The 26,740-nt window shown below is 48.1% G+C and overlaps 1 protein-coding gene across 1 annotated transcript in view; it reads right to left on the bottom strand.

Moving 5' to 3' along the window:
- The window catches only part of FAM193B (family with sequence similarity 193 member B), a 33,704-nt gene extending 7,352 nt beyond the window's left edge, over positions 1–26,352 (bottom strand). Inside the window, 6 exon segments of the mRNA NM_001243850.1 lie at positions 4,003–4,242; positions 5,195–5,396; positions 8,961–9,348; positions 10,691–10,922; positions 11,737–11,979; positions 26,057–26,352. Coding sequence (NP_001230779.1) covers positions 4,003–4,242; positions 5,195–5,396; positions 8,961–9,348; positions 10,691–10,922; positions 11,737–11,979; positions 26,057–26,266 — 1,515 coding nt within the window. The 5' untranslated portion in view covers positions 26,267–26,352.

Genomic DNA, 26,740 nt, shown 5'->3' with positions numbered 1-26,740 from the left:
CCAAGGTCATACAGCAAGTGTGGGAGAGCCAGGTTTCAAACTGGGGTCCAATTCCAAGGCCCGCTGCTCTCAATTACCATGATGCACTCCCCGGAGGATGGCACCCAGGGTTCTGGTTCAGCAACTGGGTTGATGGCGGTGCCATTAACTAGACAGACAATGGAGAAGGAAGAGCAGGCTCTTTGGAGAAAGATAACAAGCTCGGTCTGGGATATGCTGAGTCTGTGATGCTGAGTCCACACGTTGCTGTGGAGCACAGGGAGAAGACAGATGGACATAACAACCTGGGAGGCAATGCTATCTAGATGGCTCTTTCCTGAGGAGCTGTCCTCAAGGGGAGGGCCAAGCAAAGGAAGAGGAGCTTGCACAGGAGACAGGACTGAGGGCAGAGAGGAAGTGAGAAATGTGAAGAATATGACCTTTTCACTGCCCTTTCCATACCCACCCTGGCCAAGGTTGGAAGAGCCAATGAGAACAAGGTTTTTGGGTTTGTTTGTTTAAACTTTTTTGAGCTGCACATGCAGCATATGAAAGCTCCCAGACTAGGGGATGAATCAGACCTGTGGCTGCCGGGCTACATCACAGTCACAGCAATGCGGGATCCAAGCTGTGTCTGCAACCTACGCAGCAGCCCATGGATCCTTAATTCACTGAGCGAGGCCAGGAATGGAACCCACATCCTCATGGATACCAGTAGAGTTCTTAACCCACTGAGCCACAATAACTCCCAGAACAATGTTTGAAAAGGAGAACAAACACTAAATGTGAGATGTTGCAAAATGGCAAAGATGGAACAGGAGAGAATGATTTGGCAACAAAGAAGTCATTGATGGCTGTTCTGTGGAGGGATGCGAGTGGAAGACAATTTGCCCCGAGCTGATAGGAGTAAATGCAGATGACATTTTTCTGTGATGAGAGGAAAGCAATTGGGGTGATCAAATAGGTTATAAGCTCAAAGGACTGTCTGCTTTCAAAAAAGAGAGCACTGCTGATGGGAAACAGCCCAGAGAGGCTGGAGCCACACAGTAGGAAGTTGGTGTTAGACTAAGGAGGCAGGAAGGACTGCACAGGCCTTAGATAGGAAAAGAGTCAGCTCTTCCCTCATGACAAGAAGGAAGTCTCAGGTGAGGTGGTAAGACACTGAGTGCCTGTCCACTTAGCTTTTTTTTTTTTTTTTTTTTTTTTGTCTTTTGTATTGTTGTTGTTGTTGCTATTTCTTGGGCCGCTCCCGCGGCATATGGAGGTTCCCAGGCTAGGGGTTGAATCGGAGCTGTAGCCACCGGCCTACGCCAGAGCCACAGCAACGTGGGATCCGAGCCGCGTCTGCAACCTACACCACAGCTCACGGCAACGCCAGATCGTTAACCCACTGAGCAAGGGCAGGGACCGAACCCGCAACCTCATGGTTCCTAGTCGGATTCGTTAACCACTGCGCCACGATGGGAACTCCCCCCACTTAGCTTTTAATCCTTGTTAGAAAAGGAAGTTGAGGTTATCTGCCAAAAAATCAGGTGGGGGTGGGAAGAGCCTGGCAGTTGGAGAGAACAGAGGTCTGACAAAGGCGCTGTAGTGAGTGGAAGTGATGAGGCATCAGAAGACTGGAGCACTGCAAAGTGGAGGCTCTGGCATGTGGGAGACCTCTCAGCCTGGGTGCCACAGATGGATTTGATCCAGGGCCTTCCTCACAGTGTAGAATGGGAGAGGCAGGATGGGGTTGAACCTAGGACTCTGTTTTCTCTGAGTGGGTCTATGGGAAGGGAAATGGGGCAAGGAACTGAGAGGACTGGTAGGAGAGTGATCAGATGGCGGCCCAGGACTCTCGACCGGCCTGGAAGGGAATAAGGACAGGTGATAGTCTTCAGTGGTTGAAGAGGAGTGGTGGTGGGAGGTTGTAGATAAAGCCAGGGGTCAGTTTCAAAGAAGAAGGACTCTCTCACCAAGGAGAGTCATGGTCTAGAAATGGTATTAGGAGCAGAAAGACACCCAGCTCTATCCATCTCCTCAGGTGGGTAGTGGATGGACAGTTCTTGGTGGAAGCTGTTTTTGGTGGACAGCCAGATTGCAGTTAAGTCTGGGAGGTAGAGGAGGGGCACTGGGGAGGAGGCTGATGTATAAGCAGATAACAACCACGATCACTAGTTATAGGACATGGGAACTGCCCACTTTCATGTTGGATCCTGGCCTCTAGACTGGGCTAGGCAGAGAGCAGCTGTGCAGGAAGTTTTTCAACAAACAGAGAATGATAAATGGCAGACCAGAGAGACGGGTGAGGTAGAGCCACAGCACAGTGGAAGATGTTACCTGAGGAAGAATGCAAAGGAGGAAACACCTGAACTGGGCTTGGAAGAAGTCTGTCAGGAGGAAAGGGGCAGTGGGGAGAGGTGAAGGAGAAAGGCTATCCAGGCACAAAGACTGATGAAAAGCACACCAGGTCTGGGAGCTGCACAGCGTGCTCAGTGGGCCCTCACTGGGAACTACTGCCTTAGGAGGCTTGGAGAGGCCAAAGAGACCACTGCTGACCACTGCACACTTCTGGCCATGCAATGCTGGCTGGAAGACAGAAAGTGACGGCCCTTTTCTGAAGGCAGTGGTGGTTTCCCTCTGCTTTACTACTTCAGGCTGCAGGGAGGGGGGCTTGGTTTGTCCTTTGGGCTGGAAAAAGATGGAGAATCACTGCTGCTTTCCAGAGCGCCAGGGCTGTTTGACCACCCAGGACCTGGAGCTAGCTGGCTGTCAAAGCCACTCTCTGGCTGCTGAGTTCCTGAGTATGGTACTGTGCAGGTGCAGCTGGGAGCATGCAGGCCAAGAGGTAATGAGGCAGCAGGGGACAAGCCATGAAGTCCTGGGGCTGCCCGGGAATAGCTCACCTGGTTCTACCCTCAGCCCTCTGAGAGGAACTCACACTGCCCTCGGGCTGGGTCATTCCCATGGCTTCAATTATGTCTCCATGCTGGCAAATCGCAGCCCGACATCTCCACCTCCACTTGGATGTCTCATGAGAATCTCCAAGACAACGTGCCCCAAGTGAATTCCCTATCTTCTGCCAATCCCCTCCTTGCTCAGTAAAAGGCAAGCCACCCTGCCAGTCACCCTAGCAAACAGCTGGGAGAGACTCCTGACTCTGTCATCTCCTTGTCCTGCATTCAGATCACCTGTGTCTTCTGAAAAATCCATCCCTCCTGCTCCAGCCCCACCATCAGTCATCTGTCCCAGATCTTGGCTTTCTGGCCTGGAGTATCACTCCTTCAGGCTGCCTTCCATATTGCTACACAGTCTCTTGGGATACAGATCTGACCAAGTGCATTCTTTAAACCCCTCCAGTGACCCCCATCTCCCACCCCTGGCCGCTCCAGGTGTAGGAGTCAATCAAAGCACTTCAATAGGGCCTGAAGGCCGTTCCCGTACCTCTACTCTCTACCCTGTCTCTCCTCGGTTTGAGCTCTGGCTACACAAAGCTGCTGTGGATGTGTTAGGGCCGCTGCCAGGAGGGCCCTCCTGATGAATCTGTACCCACTCCCTACTGCCTAGCTCCTGCCTGAGTCAGCCTCGTAGTACAGCCATTTCCCACATGCCCAGGTAGGATGGAAGGCTTCCCTCATCCCAATGTTTGTCACATACTAATGTGCTTGCCCAGTTCTGTGTCAGTTTCTCCACTGGACTGAGCTTCTCCTGGATAAGAACTTAACTGCGTCATGTTTTGGCTCCCAGTATTTGCAGAAGTGTCTGCTGAATGAATACATCAATGACTGACTGAAACAAGTCCTGGGCTTTGAGGAATCCAGCAAGCAGCTTCTGACGCCAGGACTTGTTTTTCCTCCAATCACTGGTCCCCAGGCTCCCTTACCCAGATGCCTCCCAAACTCATTCAGACTTTCCCGGAGCAGTGAGCCATGCCAAGGCCTTTGGCAGCCAGCACCATTCATGGCCCAGAAGTCCTGGGGGTTGGGACAAGGGATTCCTCGGGGAGAAGAGGTGGTAGAGCTGGGCTCCCCCCACACCCACCTTCTTTTTCAGCTTGTGCCGGGCCCGCTTGGCGGCCCTGGCGCTGTTGGGGACTTTGGGCTCCGTGCTGTTGATGAATTCCAGCAGCTCATCCACATCTCGGTGGTCCACGGCGGGCTCCCCAGGGATCCCGCCCAGGGTGCCCCCCTTCATGGGCAGCTCCTCTTTCCGCCTGGTCAGCCTCGAGCGGAGCTTCTCTCGGATCTCGGTATAATTCCGACTCGTCGGGGCAGCGGGTGGCTGGGGGAGGGGGAGGTGCTGATGTTACACCCTGGGCCTGGAAGCCCGTAGCACTCCCACCCGCTGGCACCAAACATGTGGTGAGAAGCGAGACAACTGTTCTTTCTACCACAGCCACAAAGGCCAAATGGCTTTGCCCTCATCCAGGCCAGGAGCCAAGCAGCGGTGGGTGGAGAGAGGGGGAGGCACGCCGCAGTGTTGGGAGCATACTGACTTGGGAGCCAGGAAAGCAGGTTTGAGCCCAGGCTTTGTCACTTGGAAGCTGTATGACCTTGGGCAGGTTCACTGAGTCTTTTTGTGAGCCTCAATTTTGTCATCTCTAAAATGAGGATAACAACCCCTAGCTCAAAGGTGACCAGCAAGGTAACTACTTTTTATTCTGTCCTCATTTCTGTCTTCTGTACTACATTTCTTCTGTCCTCAACTGCTTTCCCCTAGCCAGCAGCCCTTTCTTCTTCACCTTATGAGATTTCTGAACTGCTTTCTCCCTCCGTCCAGAGACAGCATGTACTCTGCTGTGAGCCTCCTTCCTGGCACCATCTGTGCTCATGGCCTGTCCCTCAGTTGGCTTTCACACTGGGGACTGAGAGCCTTTGCTTTCACTCTGCCTTTACGCACAAGCCTTCACTTCTCTGTGATTATACATGTATACATACTCATCAGAATCATAGCCTTCCTCTGCCATTTGCTTTCTTTTTGCCTAAGGAAAGAAAGTCAATCTTAAGAGAAACCACAAGAAGAGCAAAGGTAGCAAAATGTTGAGAAATCCCTACCTCACCAATGTGCTGTGAGGATCGAGCGAGCAAGCGAGTGAGCGCAGGTGCGAGGACTCACAGGGTCCAGGTGTGATTACCAGCCCCCATGAGCAAGGGGGCCTCAGGGAGAGCAAGGTGCTCCTCTGGCTCCCCTTGGCCAGCCCCCAGCCCACTCTGGCCTGGGCAGGCTCACTCACCGCATTGTGGCCGAAGAACTCACAGTAGCAGCAGTCACAGAACTTCCCATCTCTCTGGTGGGTGGAGGACGAGGTGCAGGAGCTACGCTCTGAGCTGCTGTCCTCTTCCTCACCCAGCCCCTCATCTGCCTCGCAGGGCTGGGGCAGCTGGCAGGCCAGGCCACTATGGGGGAACTTGTGCCCCTTGCACCCTGGGTCCCTGCTGATGGGGGAGAAAGGCCCAAAGGTGAGGAATGGCAGGGCAGGAGAAGGCGGAGAAGAGCCCAAGATATATCCCAACCATCACCATCCCAACTACCCTTCACCTGCCTCATCCCACAAAGGCCAAAGCAGTCACACTGCATCAGCACCTCACAACAATAGGGCAAACACCCTCAATGTCCCTCAGGGCCCAGATCTATGGTACCATTGTGGAAAGGTTCCCTGAGCCTCCCTTGGTCGTACCTACCACGTGACCCTCCTGGACTCTGAGGGCACCAGGTATATCTCTATCCTACCGTCCATCACACTTCACACTCGGTCTTTTTGCCCACCTGTCTCTCAGACCACAGTGTGCATTCCTCAAGAATAGGAACCAGGAGTTCCCATCATGGCTCAGTGGAAACTAGTATCAATGAGAACGCAGGTTTGATCCCTGGCCTCGCTCCGTGGGTTTAAGGATCCGGCATTGCTGTGAGCTGTGGTGTAGGTCACAGACGCAGCTCAGATCTGAAGTTACCGTGGCTGTGGTGTAGGCCGGTGGCCACAGCTCCTATTCAACACCTAGCCTGGGAACCTCCATATGTCACAGGTGTGGCCCTAAAAAGGCAAAAAGAGAAAAAAAAGGACAGGAATCAAAAAAACAAAACAAAACAAAAAAACCAAAAAACAGGGACTCTGCCACTTCTAATTTTGGATCCCAGAGTGTAGCATAACAACCTTGCACACAGAAGGTGCTCAATAAAGTGGGTGTCCGAACAGATTAGTGGGCTAATGGCTCCCTGGAACATCCAAAGGAGGTCAAAATCCTTTTATTCTCTAAAATCCTTAGAAATGAGTCTGCACCACAGGACAGACCTGTCTTAGCTGTGAAGCCTTGAAGTTACAAAAGCAAATGTGCTTTGGGGGCCACAGACTCTAAGAGCTATTATCTGCACCAGGTACCATATTCAGTGTATTATTTCCAACAATTCCCCAAGTCCTGCAAAACAGATCTCCCACCTTGCAGTGGAGGAGAACAAGGCTGAGTGCTCATCCTCTCCCACTAAACTGCTCTGCCTCTGGACTTCAGGAAGCATGGGTGCATCTTGTAACACAGACTATTTTCCCAGGGTAAGGAAAAGACAGGCCTGCAAGGTTCCAGAATGGGAGCCAGAAGAGTCAGAGCCCTGGTTTGGCCATCAGCAGTGGGAGTGCCCCAGGGCAGAAACCATTATCATGGTGCTTAGAGAAGCTTAACACCAACAGACCACTCTTTTTTTTTTTTTTTTGGTCTTTTTGTCTTTGTTGTTGTTGTTGCTATTTCTTGGGCTGCTCCCGCGGCATATGGAGGTTCCCAGGCTAGGGGTCGAATCGGAGCTGTAGCCACCGGCCTACGCCAGAGCCACAGCAACGTGGGATCCGAGCCGCGTCTGCAACCTACACCACAGCTCACGGCAACGCCAGATCGTTAACCCACTGAGCAAGGGCAGGGACCGAACCCGCAACCTCATGGTTCCTAGTCGGATTCGTTAACCACTGCGCCACAACAGGAACTCCCAGACCACTCTTCATGTACTTTACTAGCAAAATTAACAGACCTAGTGCTCTAAAACTGGTGGTTACATCAATTTGGAAAGCCCCTTGGAAAACAAATTTGCAGTGTCTATTAAGAACTTGTCTCAAAAAAACAAAACCAAAAAAAACCCTGAAATCTTTTTCTGTGTGTGTGTCTCTTGTCTTTTTAGGGCCACACCCATGGCATTATGGAGGTTCCCAGGCTAGGGGTCCAATCAGAGCTGTAGCCGCCAGCCTACACCACAGCCACAGCAACGCCAGATCCGAGCCGAGTCTGCGACCTACACCACAGCTCATGGCAACACCGGATCCTTAACCCACTGAGTGGGGCCAGGGATCCAACCGGCATCCTCACGGATGCTAGTCGGGTTTGTTAACCACTGAGCCACGACAGGAACCCCCCAAAATCTTCTAAACTGAGAACATTTTTCATACTGAGAAATATATTCCGAGGAGAGAAATAAAGGGGAAAGATATCATTAGGACATTATTTATCACGTTATGATGTTGGAATGACCTAAATGGTCAGTAACTGGGGAACAGCAAAGTGCACTATGGAGAATACGCCAGCCTTTAAAGCCGAGGTTCAGAAGCCACACAGGAACCTAGGAACCTAACAGTACTAAGTGAAGCCCAAAGACAAAAAAATCGTGCAGATGCCACCACCACCCTGTGGTAAAGACACTTGAGGGAAGACTGCTTAGAAGTGGTTGTACTGGGGTGGCAGGATTTTTAGAGTGGGGAAAATACAAATGCACAATAAACACAGATCTAATTTATAACATAAAAAATATATATGATAATATAAACTTTCTCAGTACTTAGAGTTACTTCCAGGAATCTATTAAGGACAGAACTCCTGGCTCAAACACAGATTTGCACCAGATTTGGGTGCAAGGATTCTTATTACAGCCTGGTCTATAATAGCTAAAAACTAGAAATGACTAAATACCAAGAAGAAAGGAATAGTAAAATATACTATGCTAGCGTTACACAGTAAGAACTTATGTGGCTACTGAAAAGTTTTCTGAAGAATTTCAACTGGGGAAATGATCATGGTGTAGTGTTGAAAACAACTACACAAAAATATATAGAATGTGGACCTCATTTTATTTATATACAGAGACATCAGGAAGAAAATATACTGCAGTATTAAAGTTTATCTTTAGGTTGCCAGGAATTTTTTCTTCTTTTATAAATTTCTAAATTTTTCCAAGTTTTTGTTTTTTGGGGGTTTTTTTTGAGGGCGGCACCCACAGCATATGGAGATTCCCAGGATAGGGGTCAAATTGGAGCTGTAGCCGCTGGCTTATGCCACAGCCATAGGAACCCAGGATCCCAGCCATGTCTCTGAACTACACCACAGCTCACAGCTCAAAGCAAGGCCAGGGATCGATCCTGCATCCTCATGGATGCTAGTCAGATTCGTTAACCACTGAGCCATGACGGGAACTCCCTTCAAGTTTTTAAAAAATAATAAACACGTATTTCTTTTATACATATATATTTTTGGCTGTGCCAGTGCACAAGGAAGCTGTCGGACCAGTGCCATAGTTGTAACCAACGCCAGAGCTGTGACAATGCCAGGTCCTTAACCCACTGAGCCACACATTTTCTTTGTTTTTTTAGGACTGCACCTGAGGCACATGGAAGTTCCTAGGCTAGGGGCTGAATAGGAGCTGTAGCCACTGGCCTACACCACAGCCACACGATGCCAGATCTGAGCCAATTCAGCAACCTACACAACAGTTCACAGCAATGCCGGATTGTTTAACCCACTGATTGAGGCCAGGGATTGAACCAGAGTCCTCATGGATACTAGCTGGGTTCCTTACTGCTGAGCCATGACAGGAACTCCCACACATTTTCTTTTATAGTTGGAAAAACTGTGGAAAAAACATGAACAGAGTCTACCCTTTAACTTCCACCCCAAAGGTACCCTTTTGCAAAGTTTCCCAAAACTCTTAAGTTCAAGTCGGCGGGGAGTTTGCTCTTTCTGTTGCTCACTTACCTGTGAGTGCCAGGGAGCTGCTGAGAGCTGGGTGGTGGGAGGAGAGGTCCGCTGCAGTGCCCGCTGCAGTGCCCACTACAGGGGTGGCTGCAACCCGAGAACGGTGGAGGCATCTTCAGAAGCGGCATGCTGGTGGAGGGAAGGTGGGGGCTCTGACACGGCCCTGGGGTGTGAGGGGCAGCAGCAGCGGCAACAGGGCATTCTGAAACCTGGGCAGGGAAAGGTGCTGCCAGGGTGGTGGGCAGCAGGTGAGGATGGGGTGGTGAGCCAAAGGATCCGGGGTGAGATGGGATCAGCGACGCTGCCTGGGGGTGGTGGCCGGTGGGGCTGTTAGGTGGAGCAGTGAGGTCTGAGTGCCGGTGGTGCTCCGAGATGGGGAAAACCTCACCTGTGGGTGGATGGGGGAGAGAGGTATCAGAGTGGGAGCCCAGACTCTGGGATTGAAAGCCCAAGGGCTCATTGCCACATTCTGCTTACTGTGACCAGAGGGAACATGTCTGGGCACAGCCTTTCAGCACAGTGGATCCATGAGCTTTTGAAAAAGTCCAGCAGTGCCTTGAGCAGGAGAGATTTCTCTGCAGGTAGCGTCTGGACAGGGTGGAGAAGCCCAGGCCTGAGGGAGAAGGCACCAGGAATGCCACAAGGCTGCAACACCTCTGCTGGCATAAACAGGGGGTACATGTTCTGTCTCTCAGTGTCCCTATAGGACCAGCTTCTCAACAGACATTCCTCAGGCCCAGGGCAAAATCTACAGCAATCAGCAGAGGAGCAAGCCCAGGCTCTGAGTCTGGGGTATGGGGACTGAGGCAGCCAGGGTATGCCAGACCCTTGGGTGGCCCCTGATTTCAGAGGACAAGTGGGAAAAGGCTTTTGGCTTTTGCACCAAAACAACTAGAATTATGTACTGCTTCACTCACAATTCTGAGGGCAGCATCCCTTTGGAGAATTCAGGTCCTCTCATATTTATACAGTACATCAATAACCCAAGATTTTTTTCTCTGGGTCTCTAAGCATCATCTCACGGTCTAAAAAAGGCTTAATATAGCCATGAAATTGGTTACTAATCAAGGTGGCTCACACTTGCCAATTTCTTGTGGATGGAAGTACATGCTTTTATAAAAGTATACATCCTGAAGTGGAGAAGAGGCCTAGGAAGACCAAAGCACCTAGGCCTTCTGTGCACTGCAGGAGTCAGGTGAGCCAAGTCCTAATTCCCTAAGGGTCAACACTCACCAGGTCCCCTCCTGGATCCAGTGGGAATAGCTATCAGAACCAATGACAGCAGCATTTTTTTCAAGTTCAGAGTCCTGGGGAAAGGATTCCCACTGAGACAGTCAAGAGCTAGATTTCCCACTTGGCGTCCACCAGAAGAGCTCCACTTTTACTTATTTTAATAACTGATTTTTTTTTTTTTTTTTAAGGGCCAGACCTGCGGCATATGGAGGTCCCTGGGCTAGGGGTCAAATCGGAGCTGCAGCTGCAATCTATACCAAAGCCTTGGCATAACCAGACCCGCACTGCATCTGTGACCTACACTACAGCTTACAGCAATGCTGGATCCTTAACCCACTGAGTGAGGCCAGGGATCAAACTGGCATCCTCACAAAGTCGGGTTCTTAACCCATAACAGGGACTCCATAACTGGTCTGATTTGTTTGAACAAAGTGATTAGGGAAACACAGCTCTCTCCACTTATGGGGCCTGGCTCTCCTCTGAGCTTGGAAACTCACCAGGGATGGTAGGAGGACTCCCGAGCGAGCTGCCTGGCATGGCCCCACTGGAGTGTGGAGAGTTCCAGAGGCCCGAGAGCTTATGTGCTGACAGGAACGAGCTGGGATCCCAGTCCCCTGAGTTCCCGTGGCAGGAGGAGGACGAGGATGAGGACGATGAAGAGGAGGACGAAGAGGAATGAGAATCACCCCCACAAGACTGTGATTTGCAGGATGTGTGTGACAAGGAGATCTGGGGAAGGGGGAAGAAAAAGGCTTGTGGTAAAACAGCGAACATCAGAGCTGACTCCCTCCTGCCTTAACTTCCCCAGAAGCAGCTCCTCCTCCAGGCCCCCATGCCGTGGCCAAAGCACAATTCCCACAGCTCCAGGTGCAACAGCAGTCTCGGGCCAGACCTCTTCCAAGAGGGGCCGTCCCAGTGTGCAGATATGGTGGGAGATTCTGGTAGGGGCAGAGACTGCCTGTCAATTGTGGGCCTTTGGGGAGTCCTGGGAGCTGCCATGGGGAGAAAGGGTCTTTAAGTCAGCAGTCCTCAAGCTGAACTGATTCTGGGTAAAAGAGAGAGACTGGAGGGGAATGAGAAACAAGGAGTCTGACCTCTGTGCTTCAGGAGATGGCACTTTGAGTCTGACCTCTGTGCTCCCAGGCATCTTGGAGGCCTTCTAACAGAGGCACACTGCAGACCCTCCAACTGATCTTTGCCTTCCATGCCATACCGGTTGGCTTTTGAGCTGCCACAGAGCTGAAGACAGCATGGTCAAAAGGAAGGGGCAGGATCTTGATCTACCAGTGCCACTGAGCCAGCCCTCACATTGTGCACTGTCCTCAGAGGCTTGTGGGCTGCCTGAAGCCTTGCTTGTCTTCCCCCAGTGTGAACCCAAGCTGCTAATGCTGTGTGGATGCAGCCCAGCAGCCTCTCAGCAGGGGTGCAGGGGCTGGTTGGGGAGAGCCACCTGAGAGGACAGGACAGGGATAACTCAACAGCCTGACTTCCATGGGCAGGCAGTGCTCCTGTGTTCAGGGACCCCTTCTCAGCGGTTACGTACCGCCACTGCATGTTCTCGACCTGTCTGCCTCTCATCTTCCTCCATGCTCTTTCGGCAACTCTGGCAGACCCACAGAGGCATCTCGCCTAGGAGATTCTTGACGAGCTTTGGCATGAAGTCAGGGGGCAGCTTCTCACCCTGCAACACCAGTCCATTTTGGGAAGGGCCTTCTTCCCAGCCTTTGCGTTCCCGGTGACACAGCAGGCAGCAAGTCTGCACAGACTGGCTGGAGGTGGGGGGAACCTGTCCAACAGACAGAAACACGGTTTCCCAGAGGGGGAAAGGCACTGCTTAGAAATAAAGTTAACAATACTAATGACGTCATTTATTATGTGGCAGGCACTGGGTTAGGCACTTTATTTACCTAATTTTAGTCCTTGTAACAGCTCTACAAACTAGGTGTTATTATTCTCATCTCTTTCTCTTTTTTTAAGAAGAAACAGATTTCAAGAAGTTAAATAAGTTGCCCAAGGTTATAGAGTTAGTGAGTGGTTGAACTAGGATTTGAATCCTAGTGTGGCTGACTCCAAAGTTCATGCTCAAATGCCCCAGTGCCCTGATGTCCCCAAATCTTGAAGGTTAATAAGAAGATGGCCCTTCCTTTTGTGGCATATCTGAGAGAGGCCACAGTGCAGTCTACAGGCCAATTCCCACCTGGAAGGAAAAAATGCTTTCAGTTAACAGATGGGAGAACATGTAGGTTTCCTGAAGAGCTACACAATTCCATCAGGATCACAGCAGCATTTTGGAGGAGCTAGTATAAGGGCAACTCAACTGAAAACTAAGTTGGAGGGTAAGGCAGACCTTGGTCTGCTACTTCTGGGAGGCAGTGAGTTGTGGTGAAAAAAGCTGGGCTTTGGGGGTCAGACTGATACACATTCTAATCCCTCCCTGATCACAAATTAGCTGGGTAACCTTGAGCAGTTATTGAACTTCCTGAGATCTGATTTCCTACAGAGTTGTGAGGGCTGGTGCATAAACTGGCAAAGTGCCTAGCCCTGTGTGTGCCCACAGCATAGTCCCAATATACAGTAATTATTGTTTGGACTTTTTCCCTTTTTTTTTCTAGGACATACTTGACCTAGAAATATGACTATACATTTTCTGTCACATTGAGGGGTACTGACTGGGAACTGATTGTTTAATGACCCCAATTAATGGCTTTGCTATATATCCTGCAACTTCAAGTCCCTTCTCACTCTGACACTGTCATGTCACTTTCTTTTTTCATGTCACTGTCTTAGGCCAACAGGATGCCAGTAAACATGCTACCAGCATAAGCTTGAAAAGTGTGTATGCATTTCTACTTGTTTCCTTGCATGGCTGGGCTTGCTTGCTCTTGCACCTCTGCCGTGTCATGTAAGCATGACCAGGCTAGCTGGTGGAAGCATGTGAGAGACGTGAGGGGAAAATTGAGTCTTCCCAGCTGACTGGCCAGCAGATCAGATAAACAAGTAAGCCCAGCTGAGATCAGCCAAGCTGGCCCTGATCAGCAGAAACCAAATGAACCCAGAGACAAATAAAAAAATGGTATTGCTTTAAGCCACTAAGTTTTGGGGTGGTTTGTTGCATCCAATAGTTAACTGATATACCTTCCAAATTTACCCACCACTAGATTAACAGGTATTTGCAGAGGCCTAAGCAAAGGAATAATAAGAGTATCATTTTCATTCTACCAATAAATGGCATCATATTTTCTGAATAAAATCACCTTCTCACAATAAGTTGGCATCAGGGTATCCTTAAATCTGTAGTGTTACAATTACACTGACCTGGGTCCCTGGTTTCTAGAAAAAGAAAGGAACCAAACAGTAGCACCAGGAGCAAGCTGAAACATTTGGGAACATTCAAGGACCCTGAAAAGAGTACCAGAGAGAGAGAGAGAAATCTTTCATGTGAGCTGCTGCCTAAACCGTCTCTGCCAGTCGGACATTTCAGTGAGCAAGTCAGCTGCTTAATGACAGCTACTAAAGGATATAGGCTTCTAGAATCCATGGTGGTGAATATCTCAGAGAGGGTGAAAGGCTGCTAGAGAAGAATGGTGTTCAGAGAAGTTAAGGCAAAGTAGGCCTTTCTGAGATGTGTGCCCAGGAAACCTCCCATAGCTAACAAGGTACCATAGTAACTCCAGGAGGAGGAGGGGAAGCCAATGTCCAAGTCCCTTTCCCCATGAGAAATACAAAGGTGGCCGTGTTTTTAGGCCAAACACCAGGACATGTAATTTTACCACAATGGAGCTTCACTTCATTCTAATGTTAGATTCTACAGTTATTACATAAAATGAAAATCTTGTATGAGTAAAATTATTCTTGAAACTTTTTCTATGGCCTGTAAAGTACAGTATATATGGTTTTGTAGGTACACCTGAGAACTCAAATGTATAATGTAAAAGATAAATATATAAGAAGTGGTTTTTTTCTGTTTCTTTTTTTTTTTTTTTTAAAGTGAAAACAAATTCTTCCAAGTTAAATATGTAATCAGTGTGACTGTACTTAATGTACTTGTGGAAGGTGCTGGAGTGTAGTAGAAACAACACTGGCTTTGGCATTAATCCTGGGCCTCCATCATTTACCAGGTGTATAGCTGTACAATGCTGGGCAAATTCTTCTTACTCTGTTTCCTCATATATACAATGGGATTAAGCCCTGATTTGTAGAGTTGGCTGTGAGCATCGTGATAAAGCACCTAGTCCAGTGCCAGGCACATATGTTACTCAACATATGGTACTAACTGTGAACATGGTGGGAGCAATGGGAAATAGTATTTAAAATCAGCACTAAGGTTGAAAATACAGAATATACAGTCACTGTATTTTATAAGAATGCAAGAATCTCTCACATGCAATGAACTAAAGGTGACTTTTAGGCATCTTAATCTCTGTCCCCACTCCATGAAATCATCCCTTAAATTCCCTAAATACTCCCTGAATTCTCCTATCTCATGCCTTCACTAAAAGGGATCCTCTCCCCTTCTTCCCTGTGTTTACCAATAAGTAGATGGGCAGGGCTTAAAAAAGGCCCAGCCTGGATCCAATCTCATCTAAGCTTACATGAGATACTCCCTCTTATAATTCAATTCACCTCTCTTTGCCATATCCCCAAAACACATTGTGTCTTGGTCACAGCATTTGTGCCTTCCACTTAACTTATTTACCTGCATCTTCTGTCCCTTCTACTAGACTGTGCTCCTAGAAGGCAAGCACTATGTCTGATTCTTCTCTGTGTAACACAGGGCTCACCTGGGCACACAGTGGCTACATCATGTTTGTCAAGTGTCCCTATGGCAGTAGAGCTGGCAGGCAGTTTGGTGAGACATTGTTAGAAATTGTTTCCCACAGTAAAAGGCTCTCTCCCCCCCTGGACCTCCACCCAAATAGTTCCAATCTCAAGTATGGAAGAGTGGGAGACTGCATGCCTTGGGGATTACAATGAGATTCCTCATTCATGGAAATACCTTGACTTCCCCAAGAGCCAAACTGGCACAGATGATAAATAAGATTAACCATCAATGGAAGTGAATTTACAGGGCAGGCTATCTTTCTAGTTAAAGGAAGAAACACAGTGCTGGAAAGCTAATTGAGTCTGAACTAAAGCAGGGATAATACCATCTACACTGCATAAGGTTGCCCAGAGGATTAAGTGACATTAGAGATGCACTTAGCTCAAGGGATCCATGCAGGAGGCACTGAATCTATTATCTAAGCCCCTTGGCCAGTATGCTCTTAGTAAGTCCATACTGGAAACCAGCTTATCCACTGTCTTGCATTTGGTATACCAGATACTTTCTAGGCCCAGGCAGTTCTGGGGGCCACCCTCAAAGCTGTCTTAACCTTAAGCGTTGATGCCTGCCCCTCAGTAAAATTCCCAGTGGAGCATGGGGACTTTTCTCTCTGCCATTTTCATTTCCACTTTAATTGCCAGAGGGTGGTGAGGCTCCCTAGCCTTGGAGATGGTATATGCAGTTAATACTACCAAATTTTTCAAATATTTGCTTTGGCAGAAAAAAGCTCTTGGTTTATAGTTCCTTTGACTGTAATCTCTTGCCATTTTCCAAATTCCTGGCAATCATGGTCTCTTAGGCCCTGCAGTCAACTCAGGCTTTCAACTAGCTGTTCTCCAGCTATATGTTTTAGCAGCTGGCACAGTATTTCCCAACAAAGAACATGATAAGTGTTTATTAAATGAATGAAAACTCCAATTATGTTTCTTCATCACAAAGGCTGATGATACTGATTCTTAAACCCAGAAACCCTGGGCAAAAAGCTGATTATTCCCTCTTACCTCAGTTTAAATTCAGAGCTTGTCCAGATCCCAGTCTAGCCTTAGGTAAAAGATGAGGGAGAAAAAGAAAGGTTTTAGGGGTTCCCTAGATTTAGGACCTGCTCAAAAAAGCTCCAAGGTAATTTTGCTTCACTCTCTGATTAAACCCCAAATCTCTGGACAATGTGGGGTTATTCACCCAGGGGATCCATGCAGTAGCACACATAACCCCAGAGCAGTCAAGGAGCCAGGGGAACCCTAGGCTCTGGCCACTCCCAGCCCAGGGGACTGGCATGTATAGCCATTAAAACCAGTATCTGCTCCCTCACCTGACCAGGCCCAAGACTTTTCTGTCTTCATCTGAGAAGCATTATGCTAGGACATTCTAGTTTTTCCTGGAAAAAAAGAGATAAAATCAAAGGAAGGGGAAGCCAATTTTTTCATGGAATACCATTTTTACTTCAAAGAATGATGGACTGACAAACTATGGTTATTCAAACTTGGGTACTGGCAAACATTTTCTCAAAAAAATGAAGAAAATGAGCCTGTCACTTCAAGGAAAACAACTGTATTTGTGGTCAATGATAAAATTCAAGTTTTAAGGGAGTTCCTGTCGTGGCACAATGGTTAACGAATCCGACTAGGTACCATGAGGTTTCGGGTTCGATCCCTGGCCTTGCTCAGTGGGTTAAGGATCCGGCGTTGCCATGAGCTATGGTGTGGGCTGCATACGCGGCTCGGATCCCGCATTGCTGTGGCTCTGGCATAGGCCAGTGGCTACAGCTCTGATTAGAACCTCCATATGCCGCAGGAGTGGCCCTAGAAAAGACAAAAAAAAAAAAAAAAAAAGAAGTTTTAGGCAAAAATCAGAATTTTGGAAAACTTGTATACACAACCATGACCTTAACAGCTTCCCAAGACTTAAAGACTTTATGATGAAACTCGTAGTAATATCAAATGCTGTCTTTTGATATTATAAAATGAAATGAAAAAACATTTGGAAGATCTGCATAAAACTCAACGGACCTATTTTTGCAAGTGATCAAAGCATGATATTACAGAATCATACACTGGTTAAAAAAAAAAAAAACATCAAAATGTTAGATGAACCAACAGATTTTAATGTAAATGAGTATAAAGGCTTTATTGATAATGGTCTCAGATTCCATATTGCAAAGAAGAATACCAACAATCATCTGGAAGGGCTATCAAAATACTTTTACCTTTTTCAGCTACGTATCTGTGTGGAGCTGGATTTTCTTTTTAACATACTTCAATCAAAACAATGCATTGCAACAGACTGAATACAGAAGCATATAGCAGAACCTAATGTTTTTCTATTAAGGCAGATATAAATTTGCAAAAATGAAAACAAGGCCATTTTTCTCATTTTTTTTGGAAAACAGTTATTTTTCACTTAAAGTTGTTATTTATGTTAATATGATAGGTTTAATACTGCTATTCTGAAATGAATTACTAACCAAATATTCTTAAAGTTTCTCAGTTTTAATACTTAATTTGATAAATATCAGTAGATTAACCAAAAAAAGCTCTTTTGTGTCCTTAAAGTTTTTAGGAGCTTAAAAGGGTCCCAAGACCAAGCACTTTGAGAACCACTGATGTAAAGCATCTAACAATGCCTGTCACACAGAGGGTACCCTACAAGCAATAGTGATTATTAACAACTGTATAGTTCTTGGCTTATCTGGATAGCTCTTCAGGGCCATTAGTTAATTTTGCACCTCAGCCTTTCTGGTCACGGTTTGGGAATTAAGTGTCACCAGGCCAGATGGCTGTCAAGGACTGCTCTCAAAGCTAGATCTAATTTCCAGAATCAAACCTGTTCTCATTCCTTTCATGAATTCCTTTTTCTCCCAAGAGTTTGAATGTATTTGTAGAGGATTCCTCCAAGACACATGCTATATCTAACCAGCAGCCCTGTGAGTTTCCAAATTCTATTCTGAGATGGCCCAAGAGAGCACTCTACTCTCAAGTCACCCAGCTCCAAGAGACTCCCTGTCACCAAGGCAGGCAGAGGACAACAGTTAAAATTCCCTTCCAAAAGCAGAGAAAATGATTAATCCTCAGCCTAGAAAAACTCATCAGCCCAGTCACCACCACTCACTCTTCCATCTACACATGCATTCTCTCACTCAACAAACATTCTCAGAGCCCCTACCTGGTGCCAACTATTGTGCTAGGTGCTGGGAAACATAATAATCGAGTTCCTGCCTTAAGAACACATGTGTGAACCAGGCAGGTTCATGCAAGGGGTTGTCAATGCTCCCAAACTCCCAGGAGGTATCATATTCACTTTGGAGAATTGGGCAAGAACACAAATTAAGATAATATACAATTATAATTAGTAAACAAAATACACAAATTAAAAACAAGTGATTAGGATATTGAGCTTCTCTACTTATGTAAGCTTATGTGCCTTCTTGCATGCCTAGCCAGTTTGAGGATCTCCTTCCTTTACCTCTTCTTTCCTACCTTGGTTAATCTCTAGGCTCCCTTCTGGTTGAGCTCATCTACTACAGCACCCTTTAGACTTGGCCTCAGTGGACCTCTCCTTATTTCATTTCCATGCTTAACACCTGAGAGCCACAAGTTCTATTCATACTGTTCCTCAGATACACGTTGCCCCTTCAAACCTCAGCTTTACTCCTCAGCAAATTCCTACTTATCCCCTAAGACCTTGGTAAAAGATTATTGAAGCTTTTGTTGAACCAGGCTTAGTAGAATTCTTTTGATATATCATCCATCACATTGTGTCAAAGACATATATCCTCTACCTACTCCCAAACCCCTACAGAATGGGAGCTCTTTGGGGGCAGGGGGTGGACTTTGGCCATTTAAGTGTGTCAGGAACCTACGTTGGGCTTAGGCTAAGGCCTGGCACATAGCAGACATTCACTGAATAAATGAACGAATGCTAAAGTCCATCTGGCTATGTCTCAGCTGCTCTACACAAAGGATAGAGACCAAAACACAGCTGAACCAGCCCCTTTCCCAACATACCATGCTGAAAAGGCATGGCTGCATCTCTCCAGACCACTAATGAGAGGGCATCAGTGCTGAGAATCTCAGATCATTCTTATGCTGGCAATCAGAGGTGCAGTTAATTCTTAGGGAGCTGATACAACCGCACCTCACTGCCCTGGAGCTGTCATCCAAACTCCCACTTCAGGCTGTTGGCTCAGGTCCTTCCAGGAGGTAGGACAGTTGTTTCATACCATAAAGCCAGTTTGTAGAGAATTCTTTCTGGGTGTACAAGTTGAGTCAAGGAGAGGGCAGAGAGTCTCTCTGACCTCTGTGGCCCTCTACCCGCCAAGGCTAGTTTGTCTGTTCAACCTGCTTCCTGCATGCAATTAGCCACAGGAAGGCTAAGCTGCTGCTTATTTACCTGGAAACTCAGGCAAACCTTATTACCGCCTACTCTGTAATTGCAACACAGGCTTCTCACAGGTGCAAGAGTATGAACTTTGGAGATAGACTGTTGTGAGCTCAAATCCCAGTTCTGCCATTTTCAGTATGATCTTGGATTATTAAGTTTCTTTGAGCCTCAATTTCCTCATTTATGAAATGAGAATAAAACCATACTTCACAGAGTTGTGAGGAAAGAAGGAAATAAATTATGTAAAGTACCTGGCCTGAGCCTGGCACACAGTAGGTGCTCAATACCCGTTAGTTTCTTTCCTCTTCTGTCCTGGAAGAAATGACAGGGAAACTTACTAAGTGAGACTTGCCCATCCAAAGTTATTACTTGAAGCACAGGACAGAAGACTAGACAGGTGACTGTCGAGGCCTCTTTGAACCCCCCAGCCCACATCTCTGGCTACAACTTCCTAACAAGAACCTTCAATATTTCTGGGCCCTTCTTTCTTCCTTAGCTTCTCTCTATCTATTCACTTCAGAACGGAGAGGGAACCCACAAAGGGAGCTGGAGGGCCAAGAGCCTTGGGTAGGGAATAAAGGGGAGGTGGCCTATAGCGTGGCACCAAGTTCATCCACCTAGAGTTTAAGGATGAGAGAGGGAAGGAACATGGGCACAGAACTGAAGGGTGCAAACACAGGGCCTTTCCAAGGACACAAACATGTCTCTCTGCAGTCCTGTTCTGTTCTGCACATTCTGCCACAAAGAACCATTAATCATTCCTTTTCACAGTATCTGTTCCTTTCCCCCAATACATAAAGCACTCGCATCTTCATTCATGCTGCTCCCTCTGCCTCTTCCTTTTTTAGGCTCAATTTGGGTGTTAATTCTCCTGAGTCCAGAGGCAAAATGAACTGTGGTTTGCTCTGGGATACCCTAACAGATCCCTTGAATAGTTTATCACATGTATCCTGGTTGTTGAAAACTTGTCTTTGCCACAACACCGTGAGCTCTTCAAGGGCAGGGCCTGCGTCTCATGGGTCACTGCACCCTAATGGTTCAGGAAAGGTGGCAGCACTTAAGTGCTTTGATACACAAAGAAAGATAAGCAGTCGGAGAATAAGGGCAACAACTGGAGAACTGGGAAAAGTTTTTTTTTTAACACTAAGGCTGTTTCTATTCCTGTTTACGGAAAAGTTCCCTCCTCCCCCAGAAAGCCCCATTCTCTAAAGTATAACCTAGGCCTCCTCGAAGATCTCTGGCACCTCAGTTCCCAGACCCAGCCACACATCAGAATTGCCTGGGGCAATTCAATAATAATAGACTCCCGGGCTCCGGACCTAGAGACTCTTTTTTTTTTTTTCCCCTTTTAGGGCCATACCCTCGGCATATGGAGGTTCCCAAGCTAGGGGTCCAATTGGAGCTATAGCTGCTGGCCTACACCACAGCCACAGCAACGCCAGATCCAAGCCACGTCTGTGACCTACACCACAGCTCATGGCAATGCTGGATCCTTGACCCACTGAGCGAGGGCAGGGATTGAACCCACATTCTCATGGCTGCTAGTCAGGTTCAAGGATGGGAACTCCAGACCTAGAGACTCTTAATTCTCTAGGTCTGGGACAGGGTACAGCAAAGCACAGGGGATCTGAAGATTAGCTAGGCCTGGGTGAGGGGGAAGAGACTCAAGCCATCACAGCTGCCTCTACCACTGAGAATGACTTCCTCTCAAGCTATCAGAATGTACCCAAGCACATCATCTTCACTTTCCTACTTAAGACCTTTCACTGATTCCTCATTGCCTACAGGATAAAGCCCAAACATCTTGGTGTAGTTTTCAAGAACCCTGCTAATCTCTCCAGCTAGACCCCTTGCCTCTCTCCATGAGTTGACCAGTTCTCGCCTCTGGATCTTTGTCTACATAGCTTACTTTGTTTAGATGCTTTCTCTCACCTTCTCTGGAGGAACTTCTACTTGACCCTGAAGCCTTAGGTCCCAGATGCCTTTTCTAGGCTATCACATCTGTGCATCCTCAGAACAAAGCATCCGTAACAATCATAGCTACTTGTGTTCAGCGCTTGACATGCAGCACTTGCTGAACTGTGATGTGAGCCCAGCATCATTGTCATTTTATATGTGAAAAAATAAATAAATCAAAAGGTTGAAAGGTCCATACTAGGATCTAGGATTTGAATCTTAACTCAGAGGAAGTGATGTTCTCTTAGTCCAACTGCAATTATTATATGTACATTCTTTAGACCATGAGCCCCTGTGGGCAGGGATCATGTCTGATTCACTTCTGCATTCCCAGCTAGCCCAGGGCCTAGACAGATCAGGTGTCCAGGTGCCCATGAGTGTTGATAGAATAAATGAACACCAGGACAGGCAAGAAGAAGGCTGGGCATGGTGGGTGTGCAACTGGCCTGAATGAATGAAAGTCAGCCTGGCTTAGTAGTGTAGGCAGATAAGAACAAAGTGCTAGAAACTTAACATTTTATTATAATTTACTTTAACTGCCATTCATTGAACACATAACAGGTACACCAGAAATGAATTAAAACATAGCCCATGCTCTCAAAAATTCTAGGTTTAGTAAATACAGCATTAGGATCTTAACAGTACAACTGATATCAGATATTAAGCTTATAGCTCTGGGACATTTTAAAGAAATTAAATTCTTAGCAGGTAAGTCTTCATCTTCAAAGGCCTTTGGCATTTCTACATAGTGACTCTCTACTAGCTTACAAAGAACCAGAGGAGAGAGGGATCTATCTCCCCTCATCTCCTTGCACCTACAATGAAACTGGCCAGGCTGGATGGGCAGTGATTTTTTAAGGGGGAAGTACCCGGATATAAAGATTATCTCAGTCATCTATGTGCCTCAAACAGAGGCCTTAGCACAGAGGTCATAATGCTTGCTGAGTGGATTAAACATAATGAGATGATTTTAATAAAGATTATCTACTCCAGTCCCTTGAGCGGACAGGTTTAATTCTGAGCAGTGGGAGAGCCAAATCGCTAGAGTCCTTTTAAACTAGACTGGGCAAAGTCCCAGGAGATGCTGTGGAGTTACAAGATGGGAAGAACAGGATGATCTCAACCCCCAGCAACTGCCAGTTTACAGTATACCACGTCTCCTGGGGGGTTTCTTGAGTGTGCACCTGGTCTACAAGCTGAGTAGCCCAAGAGACCTAGAGACAGCCAGCAGAACTGGCTGGTGAAAACACTCAGGCTTTGACTGACCAAATGCCTCCTGCCATATACCACGTCCAATTCCTGCTCTTATGTGAGGAGCATTAGGTGCTACGTGGATTGTTTCACATTTTCTTGTGAAGTTGCCAAAAAGGCTTAGCAAGGGAAAGAAACATGCCCAGAGTCACAAAACTAGGAGACTGAGCATTAAGCTCACCTCAAGTCCATAACATTAAATACTGTCTCACCGCCTCCTTCAACTGCTTTGTAAGTTTTTTGTTTTTCTTTGCCAATAAGGAAGTGACTGTTCTACTCTTCTTGTGAAGTAAATGTGGATTTGGGTTCTTAGTGAATGTATCAATGTAATTTAGTGGCCTAAACAATTAGAATTAAGAGCTTTTGGGATTCCAATTAAGTTCAGGGTCCTCCATTTAAATGTGTACAGGTTCTGAAAATGACCAAAGCAGATTGGATAGAACTGGGGTGGCCCATGAACCTTAACTGAGAGGAAGCAATGCTCTTCTAGCCTTATTGCAATTACTATATACATGTTCTCTAGACCGTGAGCCCCTTGTGAGGAGGGACTACTGATTCACTTCTGCATTCCCAGCTACCCCAGGGCCTGGCACGGATCAGGTGTCCTGCATATGCTACAGGGGGGAGACATTACTCAGAGATTGCAGATTATTGTCTCCCAGATATATGGTCCCAGCGGCACCAGATTTTTAGTTTTAAGAGATGGTACAGATGGAATTCTCTGAGAAACCTTTGATTTAAAAAATATTGGCTCAGGAGTTCCCCGATGGCCTAGCACTTAAGGATTCCAAGACATCACTGCTGTGGCTTGGAATTACTGGCCTGGGAACTTGGACGTGTGGTGCCAATTAGCTCAAATCAAAGCAAAAACAGAAAGAAAATAATGTGTGACCTGGGGCATTAGAATCTGTGTGTGGACTAAAAGCGGTCCTATTTGCTGTCTGTGGCTTCACTTCGGCAGGTGACACTGAATTTCACCTTACCTTCCCATTCTAAGTACCTAAGACAGGGTTCTCAGTGGTGGTGGGAGCCAGAGATCTTCATCGAAGGCACGCCTCTGGGCAAAGCAATGACTGATGCCAATCCTTTCAGAGGGTGTTTTTGACCAAGGCACAAAAGCCTGCTTCTAGCATCCAGAAACCCCTTCCACAGCAAAAAAGGGGCACAATCAGAAGAAAGACTGTCAGTTTGTTTCACCTATTGTGGCTACAGTTAAAAAAAAAAAAAAAAAAAAAAAAAAAGCCTTGTTAGGTCTCCCAAAGTACACAAGAGTCTCTTTTTCGCAGGGGGGGCGGTGGAGAAGGAAGGGTACCTGTAGTAGGAATTATCTGTACAAATGTTTAGTTGCCCTGAGTTTGTTTCTTTATCTGAAAAATGGGATAATAGTATTTATATCCTATTTAAAATTTGTGATTAAAATTTGCTAATCATCAGGCCTGAGGGTACAAAGGTAACTAACATGGTTTCTGCACTCTCAGAGTTTACATAGCAAAAGCAGACCAAAAATTATATGAATTAACTTATCACATTTGTGCTAAATGTTCAGGAGAACACAGGGGTGGTGGGAAGATATGTAAAATGTCTGGCATGAATGAATGAATGAACACGGTAAGAACACGGTGGGAACCTATCCCCTTAATGAAGCTTATGGCTCCTAGAAAAGTTGGGTCCTAATGGTTAACCCATCAACCAAACTTTCCGGCCATGAAAACTACAGGCTGGCTAAATGGCAGGGGACCCTAAAGCATTTTATGGTCTGAAAGAAAGAGAAGACAACAGCTCCCTGGCTCTCCCTTCTCCACTCTCCCCTTCTGCAGAACAGCACTCTCAGGGGAGCCCAGAGGCAGGAAAGAAAAGGCTAGAGGGAGAAGCACCTTCAGGGTTGGAAGTCAGACCAGGCGAGCTGACTTCCAACCTGAAGAGTGAAATCCCTTGGAACCAGCTCAGGGTAGGGTGTAGGGGTGAAGGTAGGGCCTCTGACCCTCAATAACTGGTGACATCTTCATTAATTAAAAATCTTACTGTGATCTGAGACACAAAGGAGACCAGTATCAAAACTGGGTTACGATAAGCACAGGTTCTCAAGGGATTCACTCTCTCATTCACCTAGTTATTCCTACTCCGTGTCAGCAAGGCCCAGGGCTAGGGGTGGAAGACCAGAGATATATGACATGATCTGTGCTCCTGTGGAGTTCACAGTTCAGTGCCGGGAACAGACACATCAACAGAATGTCTCATTGTAGAATAGGGAGTGCTACCAGAGGGGAGCACAGGGGGCTGTGGGCACAGAGGGAGCACCTCACCCAACTGGGGAGGTCAGGGAAGGCTTTCTGGGAATGGTACCCCAAACAGCATCCCCACTCACATGCACAATTCCAGGGATTCTACTAGAAGGCTGTCAAGAGCCATGCCTTCTGGCTGCACCAGCCTCCCAGAGTCCCCTGCTGCCCGATGCAGTGTCTGCAGAGCCAAACGCATCTTCCGCCACGCCTCATCCTCATCCGGCGCTGCATCCGACCCTCCAAGACTCCTGCAGGAGCCTGCCTTTCTTGGCAGGCTCAGCCAAAAAACCAACTCAAAACTCTTTTGTCAGAGCAAGCTTAGGGCGAGCCACCCAGCCCCAGGTGCCATAACCCTCCCAGAGCAACTGTGGCTCATGCCGCCCCAGCTTCGCAGTGAACACTGGCAGGGTACCTCCTATTATTTCCTTTGCTCAAAAGAAAGTGACCTTCTTCCAGGTGGCAAGCTGGAAGCCTTGGAGAATCCTCCTCCTGCTCACTCTTAGCAGGATTCGCCAAACCCAGGGATCCAAGGGTCTGGGTGGACCGCCTTGGGGGTCGAGGCGGGGCGGGAGAGCGGGTATAGGGGGAGAGAGCAGCTTTGCTCTCACTGAGGGTTGCCACCTCAGTGCAGGAGGCCCACCAAACAGTCTCCTAGGCAGCCTGGCTGTCGGCTGCAACTGCTCTGCTGGGCAAGGAGAGGAGGGAGGCCTCGGGAGACATATGCTGGGAGCACAGCTGCCGAGGGGGCAGCGAGGGGAAGGGGTGGAGCCGCTCCCAGGGGGAGAGGGAAGAGGCTGCAGCCTTCCAGGTCCCAGCGCCCCGAGGTAGCCTATGAGTGGGGGAGCATGTGGGCCCAGAGGAGATGAAGGGCACAGGGCTGAGCTGTGGCCCCAGGATCCAAGCGCAGTCCCAGTGGGTGTGCGACCAGAACGTTTCCCGGAGGCGGTGGGAGAGGGTAGGCAGCCTGGCCTCAGGACAGGTCGGGCCGTGCCTCAGCTTTGGACATAAGGGTGCTGGCTCCACTCCCAACTTGGGGGAGAAAGCCTCAGCCCTGGTCCTAAGGAGTAAGGCTCTGACTCCGGCCGGATAAGGATGATCCACCCCCAAGCCCGTCCCAGCTCCGTTCCGGGGTGTGAAAGTGCCCAAGCAGCCAGACTCGCCTCTCTCGCTCCTACCTGGGGGACGGGCGCCAGTTGGAGCTCGTCGTCCTCTCTAGGGCCGTCGCGGTCGGGCTCGGCCGACGCCTCCGGGGATCCTGCACCCGCTCCTGCTTCCAGGCACGGCGGCGGCGGGGGCTCCGGCGCCTGGGGCTTCTGCGGCCCCGCGGCCCGCGCCCGCTCGCGCCGGCCCGCGCAGCCGCTCGGCCTGCTCCGCCTCCGAGTCATGCTGCTCCTCGCTCCGCTCACTCGCTCAACTCGCGCCGCCACCGCCGCCGCCGCCGCCGCCGCTCCCCTCACAGGACAACAGCCAATATGGCGGCGCCCGACTCCCCCTCCGCCGCTGCCAGCAGGTCAAAGGGCACGCGGAGTCCGCGCCGCCGCACTAGCCCCTCGAGGCTGCCTGCGCCATTTTGAATAAGGTCACCACCCGGAGTTTCGTGGGAGAATGAACCTGGTCAGGAAACGCCCACCCTGGGATCCAAGGAATGAGAGAGGGTGTACGCTGTGGTAGCAGTGCTACAAGCCCTGGGCGCTTAATAACTTGCTGTTAAGTGGGTGAGTGAATTAATAATTTCTATAGTGCTACGCTACTTTCACGGCCTCGACCTGACTCCTCGCACCCACATGGTGTGACAGGTATGATAGTTCCCATTTTGCAGTAGAGAAAACCTAGGCTACAGATGGTGAAATGGTTGCTCA

The sequence above is a fragment of the Sus scrofa genome, chromosome 2, assembly GCF_000003025.6.
Source record: "Sus scrofa isolate TJ Tabasco breed Duroc chromosome 2, Sscrofa11.1, whole genome shotgun sequence".
Classification (NCBI taxonomy): domain Eukaryota; kingdom Metazoa; phylum Chordata; class Mammalia; order Artiodactyla; family Suidae; genus Sus; species Sus scrofa.
Note: the sequence above shows the minus strand (reverse complement) of the source record. Positions and strands in the feature narration are given on the sequence as shown.